This window comes from Trachymyrmex septentrionalis, unplaced genomic scaffold (genome assembly GCF_001594115.1).
Source record: "Trachymyrmex septentrionalis isolate Tsep2-gDNA-1 unplaced genomic scaffold, Tsep1.0 scaffold178, whole genome shotgun sequence".
Taxonomy (NCBI): domain Eukaryota; kingdom Metazoa; phylum Arthropoda; class Insecta; order Hymenoptera; family Formicidae; genus Trachymyrmex; species Trachymyrmex septentrionalis.
In genome coordinates this window covers 495,671-508,456 of record NW_017304949.1, presented here as the reverse complement: position 1 = coordinate 508,456, position 12,786 = coordinate 495,671, and the positions used below count along the sequence as shown (strand labels likewise).

Genomic DNA, 12,786 nt, shown 5'->3' with positions numbered 1-12,786 from the left:
ACTATGTTTTGGTGTAACAATAAAATAGTGTAAAAAACACAAAGTAACTACGCGGAAATTGATCAGTTTCACTTCAAGCACAGTATATACAGTAGCGCAACTATTTGATTTTATGTTGGCTAAAATGGAGTGCGCATGCGTGAAATAAGTAGGTTGCCCCGTCTCTTTTCCTCCTTTCTTTATTGTTCTGTCTCTTTTTCTTTCTATTTAAATAAGCGTTTCAATGTTCTACTTAAACATTTGTCTTTCAAGCATACATGCTTCAGAGTAGAAATTTAGAGGGAAGTATTACGTGTATTGTCCATTTGGTGAAATGTGTGAGAAATCTCGAGAGATTGGTCTAATTTTTGTGAAAAAGTGAAAAAGTAAACAAAAAGTAACATAGAAAATCGAGCAAAAAGGATTTCTTTTTATTTATTGTATTTTAAATTTATTTTTTGGACATTTTTTTACATGTATATAAATTTCTTTTATATCTCTCAGCTTTCTCATAACATTTTCATAGATATATAATTACATAATGTTTCTTTATACAAGTATACATTTTTAAGCTAATTTAATATTTTCCCTAATTTTTCTGTACTTTTTCTTTATTTTTCAATATATTTACAGTTTATTTTTATTAATTTTCATAAAGTTTAAATTATTTCATCGCAATATTAGGTTTATTCGCGTCGCATGCTCTAATATGTTCTAATATGTTCCTACAATAGCACTTACTCACTTCAACGAATTCGTTGGATTGCGATGCGAATAAATCTAAGTGAGTTTTGCGAGGAATTTTGACAGAGTAAAAAAGGAATGAAAAGAGAATGAAGTTTAGATGATAACCGTGGCAACGCTAGGTACCTTATTTATTTCACTCATGCGCACTCCATTTTGGCCAACACTAACATCAAAGATGCCGACAGAGAGTTGCGCTGCTGTATATACTGTGCAACAAGTGAATATGAGTCGGCGAAAGTTACGCTTATGCAAGTTACGCCGCATGTGACGGCACCTTAAAATGCGAAACCACAACAGATCGCTTTTGATTGATCCGTTACGTGATTACGTGATACGCAATAAATATATCTCATGGGACTCCAGCCTAAAAGTATAATCCAATCAGCGCGAAGATAACTTCCAATAGTTGCGAAATGAAAGTTCTGCTGAACTGTAGAATTCCACCATAGGTAATGATATATACGTCACTGTGCGCATCGTTTTGATTAAAGATGGCGGAGACAAAAGACGAAAAATTCACGTCACGAAGACGTTCCGCTGCTTTGAAGGCTTTTAAAGTTAAAGACGAGAGAGTGGCCACTTTTAAGAAGGTATACGCGTGTTAACATTGCTGTTCAAGAAATTATTCCTTGTAAAACTTATAAAATGTGTACAAACTTCTTAACCACGTCCAGTGATAGCCTTCGAATAGATATATTGTAAACAAATCTCATTGAAACATGACGTTTTTGTCAGGTGGCAGCGATTTTACAAAAATCGGAAATAGACAGGACGGTGGAAGAAACCGGGATACTTGCCTCATGCAGCGACGTAGTAAAAGAGGTTAATTTACGGTAATAACCATTACAAATATTTTTAAAGATTAGTAGATACTTGATACAGATATTTTTAATCAAATCTTGGAGCAGAGTAAAATTTATCTGATGTATAAATTATACTGTCAGATTTAATATGACCCAATAAAATTACAAAGAGATGATATTTTATTGGTAAAATTTGTTTTTTGTTAGCTTTATACACAAATAGACTGCATTCATATTTTCAACACTAGCGCGTAGGATTATGTTCATGTTATATTTATTTCCATTAAATTTCTACTCTTATGAGTTGACAAAACTGCATCTAAAAACAAGCATTACAATCCTTGAAGCCTTGTTGGTTAGCTGTCCTAAATATGATTTTTTACATCCCTGATGAAAATTTTTCGTATCATTTTCATACGAATTAAAACATTTTTCAGAAATACTCAGAAATATTTGAAAAGTTTAAATCTCTCAGAATTGTTTATATACGTGAATTCTGAAATATTCTGAGATTTCTCATCCCACAATTTAAAAAAAATATATTTAAATTTTTTAGATTTTATAACATTTCTTCAGAAATTAGAGTTACAAAAAAATCTTAAAAATCTTACGATATTTCGTATATGGAAAATTTTGAGAAAAGATGTGGATTTTCTGAGAAGTGTCCCAATTCTCATATTTATAAAAAATATGAGAAAGTTAAAAAATTATATAAAAATTCTAAATAATTATATGAAAAATTTTCACCAAGGATATATATAAGATGTCCTAAGATCTTCAAATATTTCATGGGCATAGTGACAATTTTTCTCAGAATTTTTCAGTTTAGGTCACTACCTGCCCATGAAATATTTGGTGATTATTTTGGGACACTCTGTATATAATCCATTTGAAAGGAAATCTAATGTTGAAGCATATTCTTTTCAAATTTCTATATATAATACATCGAAAACATTTTTTAAGTTTCTTTATAGTTAAATATCTGATTTCCTAACTATTATATGCTATATGTAAAATATTAATATATAGTATCAAAATTTGTTATTTCTTTAATTTTTTTTAAATTACTTTTTTTAAATAAGAATTCTATATTTGTTCGAAGCAGATTTTAGTGCTGAAATACATATTTTTCATGTAAATTTATATACATTCTGATTTTGTATATCGAGTACAGATATGTTTTTCCGGATTTAAAATGTATTTATGAGCAGAACCACACTGAAAACCTGTTTGTAATATCATTGAATGACGTTCAATGACTTGAAATTCATTCAGAAAATAAACTTTTAATAGATATGAATATTACATTAAATATTTTTATTAGCCAATAATTTTATTCATTAGCATAACAAATCACTGTTTATTAGTGTATTGTACTTGAATACATCATAATTTAATATAATATTTAATTAAAACAATGAAAATGGTCATATATCTTGATATATCTTTTATACATATGGTACTCTATAATACATACAACAATATAATATCTTTTATACATATGGACTCTCTAATAAAAATAAGCATGACTACACTGTGCTGATATCAATAAAAATACGGGCACTTTAAACAGTTATTTCAAACCATCAAATCGCACACAACCATAAATTTGATTGGAATAATGTTACGATTCTTGATCGTGAACAAGAGGATGATCTCAGAGATGGTTCACATAAAAAGACAAGCATGGATTGAACCGACAGAATGATACGGAATCTCTTTCCGATAATTACCTTCCTTTATTATAACTATTACTCCCCTCCTAGTAATCTTTCCCCCTTCCTTATGATCTACGCGCGTAATTCCCTCTTTCCTACTTCCCCTTCCCTAATTTTAGTCTCCTAGGCACGTCTAGGGTTGCGGTCCACTTAGCATTTGTAGCACTGATATGACAGGTCCATTTGATGCTTCGGAACGCTCCTAGCAACTCTGATTACGTCATCAATATGTCATTGTTTTTGCTCCCGCTTTGCTCTAACTACCTCACCTCGGGAGGTGGGAGGAGCGTTCACGTAGCATTCGAAATAGTAATGGACCAATCGGAGCGTAGCGTTCAGAGCATTTGGAAGAAGCAAGTGGACCGCAGCCTACATTTGTTGATTTTATATTAACGAGCATTTGCTATGTCACTTGAATGCCAGCTCATTATTCAATTCTACTCTGATTATAACGAAGATGGTGCGCATCCGTACTTAAGTATTTATAAATAAAGAACTTTATACTTTTCATTTACAAAATTATTTTATTGTATGAATTATTTTATTGTATGTACCATTTTATTTTACCGTGTGATTAATTTTTTATTACAAAGATTTATACGTTCTAAACTTTTCAAGATATATCTCAGCATCAATTTACATTCTTTTAACACATAACTCATATTGTTATATGACTAATCTTTTAATATTTATTTTCAACATTTTTATTTTATGATGATTTATGTAAATCAGATTTACTAGGGTTACGAGATGTGCATTACCATTGGCTTTATACGATTCGCAATCTTTCGATCCCAGCACTAAAAATTATCAATGGAGGAACCATATATAAAAAGATTTAGCTGCATTTACGTGAAGTAACATAAATAACTTCCTTCTCAAATATGCGTGAATTTTAATTTATTTTCTCAAAACCAATATTTTGTTTTCAACATTGATAATGACTTCGTGGGAGGTAAAAACTGAAAAACGTTTGTTACTTATTATATTCGAAATTTGTCATATATTTTGGCTCGTAACCTTTAATAGTTGATTTTTAATCACTTAAACCGTTTCTTACTTTTAATTTTGTCATTTTAATTTATTTATAAAATATTGTTTGAAGTTTTAAATTTTATTTTGTTAAAAATTTTATTTATTTTGTTGTATTAAATGTGTTGTTTTAGCTCATAACTCTTATATAATTGATTTTAATAAGTATGAAATTATATAGCTCACAATTAGCGTTAACGTGTTAGATTGCTATTTCAGAAGTTTTAGCGAATTTAGGATCCAATCCCTTTGATATCGTGTATGCGTTTTCAAAATTTAAGTACATAAAATGATCCGATGCATAATTATAATTAAAATTAATGCAAGTTAACGTAAGAAACAATTAAACTATAAGAATATTTAAAAACAGAACTGTATTTTAAAATTTAAAAAAATTTTAGTACACTGTAGTAGTCAATATATCATTTCATAATATTAACAAACATGATGATAATGAAATCATTGATTAAATTAACAATTAACAATTATGTGTATTAATAATAATAATATCCAATGTATGATTCAATGATGTTATTCATTGAATCAATAAAAACTTTTTGTTATTCCAATAAATCTGTGGAAGATTATTTTAATATACATATTGATAAAAAAAAATACATAATTACTTATTTAAAAAAATGTATCCATTTTGCATACATAAGCTTTTAAAAGTAGAGATTTCAAGCTTTAAAACCCTTTTTTTAATTTTGAATTTCATTCATTATTGACGAAGATATTGTATATACAACTTTGAGCTAAAAAATACGCGATGACTTTTTACTCAATCTAATATAATAGACCGGATATTATTAATGTCATAAAATTGCGTCGATTAAGATGGGCAGGTCACGCAGCGCGTATGGATGAGGATCGAACTGCATATAAAATACTAATTAGTAAACCGGATGGGAAAAGACCATTGGGTAGACCAAGACGTAGATGGGAAGATAATATTAGAATGGACCTTAACGAAATGGGGTACGAGGGTCACAAATGGAGGGATCTTGCTCAGGGACGGGAACAGTGGCGGGATTTGGTATTTGCGGCAATGAGTTTTCGAGTTCCTAACGCCTAATAATAATAATAATAGATTACAAGAAATTATTTAAAATACAAATAAGAAATAAGACCCGAAAATACATTTATTTATTTAAAATATAGAATAATTTTTATTTAAAATAAAAAAATAACTTGTCTTTTATTTTAAATAAGTTTTCGAAGGCTATTTCTTAAATAAAAAATAGATTTCGGAAACTTACTTCAAATATAAAGTAACAAATATGTATTTTAAATAAACGTTTCAAATAGTATTTAAATAAAAAATATTTTAATGATTTTGTTCAATTTTATTATTTGAATATACGAATACATTTCTAAATATAACGTTTCAGTTTTTTTTTATAACTACAGCCTATAATTGATACTTAATAGAATTAACCTTTCGCGAACCAGGTGGAAATTCAATATGGATCATATGTAGGTATATCTCATACTCCACACGTGCAATACTTCATCATAAATATACTATAATTTAATTATTCATTGTTACTTTTACCGATGGATTGGTGATACAATTTATTTAAAATAGAAAATATAAAATAGGTTCCAGAAAATTGTTTAAAATTTACAATCGATAAAAAACTGATACAATTTATTTAAAATAAAAAATATAAAATAAGTTCCAAAAATTTATTTAAAATATTAAATAAGAAATAGGTCAAAAGAAGTTATTTTAAATAACAAATACTAAATAACTGTTTAATTTTTTTTTTATTTAAAATGTATATTTTAAATAAATTTATTTGAAATAAGACCGAGCCCTGATAATTTATACTGGAGATATAAGTGACGATAATAGAGTAAATAATAAAATTTTTTAATGTAAACTATTAATACATTATATTCTATTATCGATAGTATATTACGATTACGTTTTATCAATAATTCACTGATAGCTGTAAAATTAAAGAGATAATATATTTAATATGTCCTTTAATTTTAAGTAGAATATAAAATTATTTGTAATTTGCTCTGTATTTATAGACAAGAAAAACGAGATAAAATAAAGGCGAGATTGGAAGAGATTGAAGATGCACCTGAAATCTTGGAGGAAAAATGTATACGTTTGGCAGCAGCAATCAGTAGAGCAACATCACTTGCAGTATACACTGGTGCTGGTATTAGTACAGCGGCATCTATTCCAGATTATAGAGGTACTAATGGAGTTTGGACTCGTATGCAACAAGGAAAGGATATTGGGTAGGAATCATTTTAATTGAAACTTAATCCTGTATGACAATAATTTTTTTTTGCAATAATCTTATTTAATCTTTGTCATTTCACAAATATAGAGATTGTATAATAAAATTTATATGAAAGATTTTATATAATGGTTAATAAACTTTTTCATTTCAACTTATTAAACAAGTTGAGACTGTTCAATATTTATGAAAGATTTGGTTTTTTAAATTTTGATTTACATTTCTTGTTCCTTTATGTCAATTAAGTTTACATTTATTTACTATTTGGCAAAAATAAATTAAAGATAGTTCACTCTTTAATATTGTACAGTTATCAATGGTAATTATAGTACAATAAATATAATCTGTCAATATAACAGTAAACGCAAGAAATATAAACGTAAGAAATATATTTATATACTGTATACAGTCGAATCTGTGTAAAGTTAACTTCGGTTTTTTGTTTTAGCCTCCGTAAAAGTAATGTCTTAACCCTGCTATATAGTTAATCGAGCAAATGCGCATTTGTTCATTTTTATGGAGGTCGATCGGTCCCGACAAGTTACTTTTATAGAGGTTCGACTATGTAATATATTTCTTATGTTTACTGTTATATTGACAGATTATATTTATTTTTATATTATATTTATTATACATAAATATGAGAGAGAACGCTAATAATCGATCAAAGTTAGATGTTATGAAATATAATATATATTCTTTTTAAATTTAATTATCTCAGATGTGACTATGCGCCGAAACGTTCGGACATTAAACACACGATCTGAAACGCTAATAATATAAATATGATAAGGCGCCGAAACATTCGGACATTCCTATATATAAAATATATAGGATGTCTCTAAATTTATTATTTAATTATTTATATTGTTTATATTATTTATATTATATTATTTATATTTTCGACAGGAATCATGATCTGAGTCAAGCTGAACCAACCTTGACACATATGGCCCTTTATGCATTATATAAGGCGCGAATCCTTAAACATGTAGTTTCTCAAAACTGTGATGGATTACACTTACGCAGTGGTATCCCGCGTAATTTTCTCTCCGAGGTACACGGCAATATGTATGTAGAAGTTTGTAGAACATGCAAACCATCTAGAGAATATTGGAGACTTTTTGATGTTACTGAAAAGACTGCACGATATCAACATGGTACAGGAAGATTATGTCGCAGATGTAATTCAATATTGCAAGATTCTATCGTACATTTTGGTGAAAGAGGTAATTTGCCTTGGCCAATCAATTGGAACGGGGCAACTAGAGCTGCAAAGCAAGCAGATGTTATATTGTGTTTAGGGTCTAGTCTGAAAGTTCTTAAGAAGTATCCATGGTTATGGCAAATGGATAAGCCCGTTCAGAAAAGAGCTTCTTTGTACATTGTTAACTTGCAATGGACTCCGAAAGATGAGAATGCGGTTTTGAAAATAAATGGAAAATGTGACGAAGTAATGAGGAAAATTATGAGTCATTTAGGTCTAGAGATACCGCGGTATAATCGTACAAAGGATCCAATCTTTTTTCATGCGATAAAGCTTCAAAATGATGAACAACTCACTAAGACTCAACCGTGTCTTGAGGAGCCAGCAATTAAGGAACCTCTAAGTCAAAGCAGTGATGAAAATGTTAAATGCATGGTAGAAGAGACTGACAAAAAAGACTGCATATCGTCCTTAGCAGTGACTGATATAACAACTGCCTATCCGGCACCTTTTTTCACCGCATTGCCGTTTCTATCTATGGGCTTGCCATTTCCTCCTATGTACATGTATCCACAATTGACACCATTATTTTATTATCCTTTTATACAAATACCAAACATGCCAGTGGAAACACCAAAACCGAAACCAGCTTGTTCATTTTGTATGGAGCATGAAGGCTCCCTTACCTGTTTGTATTATCAACGTGACGGAGACTGTCCAGAACCAATAAACGTCAAGAATGAACAAAAGCAAGAGGAAGGTGATTCACTAGTGATTCGTGCGGACACTTCCATAGCATCTCCAAAGAATCCAGGCTGGTTTGGTAAAGGATACCGTAAGGGTATGAAGAGGAAGCGGTAGCATCCACTCCATGTAAATTTATGCAATATGCTTGTGACCGACTATTTATCGGGATTATACAATAATCATATACAATATATTTACGTATATAAGTATTTACAGTCTCCATATCATAATAAAACTCGTGCATATTTTGTAGATTTATAGCAATTTGATTCCAGTATTAAAGCTTTAAAAAAAATAGACTGAAATTTTGGAAATATTTTCTAGTGATGCAATCCATTATTTTTGCTTGCTTCGAAGTACACACTATGTTGAACTTTAAGCCTATTTTTTTTAGCTGAACTTGTACGGTTCATACATTTTCTCTTTCTTTCCAATGCAGAGAAAAGGAAGAAAAATGTACCGTGCAAGAACTTCAACTAAAAAGAACAGACTTTTCCTCTGAAATAAGCAAACGAAGTTCACATTTTAATAAAATTTTTGAACAATAATTATTAATTTTCAACGAAACGTTTAATCTTTATCTTACTTTAAGGCTCCAGCCATATTGAATCGTGACATAAGCAAGAAATGTGTCATAAGTGTTGATTTTTCTTGCATGCCATTTGTAAATAAAGAGAATTTGGATGAAACAAAATGATGAGATGGCTTTAAAACATTTGCAAAAATGGACGAAGATTTTCCTTATCTCCTCTGATCAGTAGAGTTGAAAAAGGATCATGAAATGAAAATAGGATACTAGCATCCCAAATTCTCTTTATTTACAAATGGTATGCAAGAAAAATCAACGTGTTATTTCTCGCTTATGACGTCACAATTCAATATGGTTAAAGTGATTATTCAGAAGCTTTAAGGAGGTTCTTGCGTTTAATAAAATATAAAATATAAGTCAATAATATTATACATACATAATAAAAAGATTAATTCAATAATATTAAAAAAAAATTTTCATTGATATTTACTGTTTAAGAAGATATTTAATTCTAAATGTATGTAATTTTACATTATAAGCATATGCAAAACTCTTATTCTGTACATATTTTTTCATAATTCGAAACACTTGCATATAAGACCAATATTTCAAAAATATAATTACAGACTAAAAATTCAAGTTCATTCTAGTAAAGTTTTGTCTAAATTGATTATAAATTTTTCAATAAAGAAAAATAACATTTGTGTCTAATGGACAACGCATGTACATATGGTTACGTATATTACTTATGGAAATATTAATACTCAACTTACCAATAGCTTTAAATTTATGTCATATAATTATGATGTTATTATCTCCATTATTTATATATTTTGCCACGTGCACCATTTTAGAGCAAGACATTTATTAAGGTACATAACCTCAATAATGTATAACTTCAAGCATATCAATCAAGCCTGTTATCAAACGTGAATGTCTTATTACATATTTTGTTAATTTGAAATAACGTATAAAATCAATTATATGTAATGATATTAATTATGTCATTATACATAATCATTGTTGATAATGTTTTTATTATATCATTTAAATCGTTTTACACAATTTTAAGATGGTTCTTTAGTAAAATGCAGAAAAGTTGGGGTGTCTCACTCAAAATTACAAAAATTTGCATAATTTGAATAAAATATTAAAACTACGTGTATATCTTAATAAAATAGTATGAAACAACGATACGATAGTAAATCAAGAACTGCATCCTCGTCGAACGAAAATAAGATAAAATTATGTTTATTTTTCGAGGTTAAATTTATATGTAAGTTTAGGCATGTAAATATCTTTCCAGAATAGCCATTGACCTATTATTTTTTTGTAACCATTAAAATCGTAATTTTTTAAATATATAATGTAATATAATCGCGTTTTTGAGAAAAGTCTATAGTAAGATTTATGAGCAGTTAATCAAAGAAGCGTCTATGAGCTTTATCCTGTCACTAAATTATACATGAAAGGTTACATTTTCAACACTTTTTTTCTTTCTTATTTCATCGTTAACTTACCGTAGAATTTTGCACACGTCAATTTCGGTATTTCAATTCCATTATATAAAAAAAAATTAGACATTTCTATGGTAATAGAAATGTCTAATTCTGTCGAAATCTCGATTTAAAGAATTACCTTAATAATTTAAATTGTCTATTGACTATAATAAATAGCGCGAGAATCTCCTTAAGACTTTAGATGTTTTTATTTTTTAGTTCAGATTTTTTTTCTTCTCTTATTACATAGCGATATAACAAATGTTTGTTATTTGTGTAAAAGAGTTAAATATGCAAATCTTTCTTTTACGTGATCTTTTCCTTTAAAAATTTTGAGTTAAATAGATTATATATCTTTGCAAATAGAAATATAAATTATAGTTCAATCAACTAAATTGTTTAAAGCAAATTTTGCTGTGACATTATTATAAGACAATGAACAAAGCAAAAAAAAACATAAATGCTAAATTAGAATGGACACAGAAGTACCTATCATGAAAAATATCTGAATAAATTCCGATCAAAATGATTCTATTTTCTCTAGAAAATAATAGAAATATAGGGAATTATTGAATCCGATCGAAATCCATTCCGACTTATTTCATAATAGGTGCCCTGTCCCTGTATTCTGTAACTCGTTATGTAGTTGTTATGTGTTTATAACGACAGTTGCGCAGTTTTTTTATTATATAAGAGATCTACGCAACTGTCGTTATGAGTACATAATGATTGCATAATGAGTTACAAAATTCCGCTGCTGGTCTAATTTGATTTACTTACATGATAAAATAAAATTATATTTTTATTATTATCTCCAGTAAGTATCACAAATATAAAAATATGTAAAAAAACATATGTGTCTGTGCGCGTGCACACACGCGCACGCACGCACGCACGCACGCACAGAGTATTTCATACTTAGCATTTTAACAATTTTTGTTGTTTTAAGCAAAGGGGTACGTAGTAGTAGTAATAATATTTGCGCTTGTAGGTATGCAAAGAATAAACAAAATTTCAAGAACAATGCGATATTTTAAAATGGTATATACCATTAGATTTCTCTTATATATGATAGTGTTGTATTTATTAATGAATATTATATAAATTATTAAGATAAGATTATTTAAAGAGATCATTATTGGAAATCATTATTAATATATTTTATATTTTATTTTAACGTATATTTTAATATTAAATATCTTAAAATATTTTTTTTTTTTGAATTTTATATCTTTATACATAGGATAACAAGATTAATTAATTACAAAATTTTATATAAATAATATGTAATTACGTATCTCGTAAATTGCATAATTTTTTAAAGCATTTATGTTTTTTTATCTTTGTCACAGGAGACAGACTACGCTTACACGGACACCCTTAATCAGGGTTAATAACATCCGTAGTTATGAAACTGACCAATAATAGTTATTTTTTTGGAGAATGGAATGAACTGATTGGCCAGTTTCTAATTACGAATGTTATTAAACCTATTAAGTATATCCGTGAAAACGTAGTCATAATGTTTCATTGCTATGATTATGCATGCGATATTGGATTGTATATTTGTGTATCTCACTAATACACGCACACACAATATACATAAATGGTAATTATTTATAATAACGGATAGCTCGCCGATTAATTTGACTTTATTGTCAAGGTCATAACCTTGAATGACAATCAAAAGTTTCAGCCGTTGCTCGTTATTCATTAAAAAGTTATTAACGAATAAAATTGTTATTCTTACAAGAGAACCATCGGAATCGATCCTCATTAATTTTGCTATCACACATTATTTGGATTTGTTGTAGAGCATAAAAAAATGTTAAACTCATACTTTTTTTTTATCAGCTTTAGGAATTAAAACACCCTCGTAAAAAATAATTTTGATCGTTTTCAATAAATATCTTCGAAACTATGCAATATATGAAAAAAATTTTATATATAAGTTTTATAGTATTTTATATGTATTGTATTATATAATGATGTATTTATTTTTTTTTAAACATCAAATTTTTAAGATTTCTTTCATCCTCACTCATTAATTTTGCAAAATTAAACAAATTTATATGAACAAAAATTAAAGAGCGTCGAATGTCGAATTTATTCATGTATAATAATGTTATGTCCCTACGATTCAAATTTTGAATAAAACGAAACGTGCTATAGGCGCTGCACTATAGGAAAGTGTTATTTCTTTTCTTATGCAAATTAGAATTACTTTCTTTTCTATTCAATAAATTTCTCTCTCTCTCTCTCTC

At 28.3% G+C, this 12,786-nt stretch overlaps 1 protein-coding gene across 2 annotated transcripts; it reads left to right on the top strand.

Moving 5' to 3' along the window:
• The first annotated feature begins 1,164 nt into the window (after positions 1–1,164).
• On the top strand, positions 1,165–8,926 carry LOC108746544 (NAD-dependent protein deacetylase sirtuin-7). 2 transcript variants are annotated; one of them, XM_018483374.1, is made up of 5 exons: positions 1,165–1,316; positions 1,462–1,559; positions 6,323–6,538; positions 7,450–7,769; positions 7,845–8,926. In XM_018483374.1, the coding sequence occupies exons 1-5, from the start codon at positions 1,218–1,220 to the stop codon at positions 8,606–8,608; spliced, it is 1,497 nt and encodes a 498-aa protein (XP_018338876.1). In that variant the 5' UTR covers positions 1,165–1,217; the 3' UTR covers positions 8,609–8,926. The 2 variants fall into 2 exon arrangements, with proteins under 2 accessions (XP_018338876.1, XP_018338875.1); XM_018483373.1 differs by having other exon boundaries at positions 7,450–8,926.
• The last annotated feature ends 3,860 nt before the right edge of the window (positions 8,927–12,786 follow it).

Coding starts and splice junctions, on each gene's coding strand:
- LOC108746544 (XM_018483373.1), top strand. CDS start 1,218: ATGGCGGAGACAAAAGACGAAAAATTCACGTCACGAAGACGTTCCGCT. Junction 1,560..6,322: donor GTAAAAGAGGTTAATTTACG/GTAATAACCATT, acceptor CTGTATTTATAG/ACAAGAAAAACGAGATAAAA. Junction 6,539..7,449: donor CAACAAGGAAAGGATATTGG/GTAGGAATCATT, acceptor TATTTTCGACAG/GAATCATGATCTGAGTCAAG.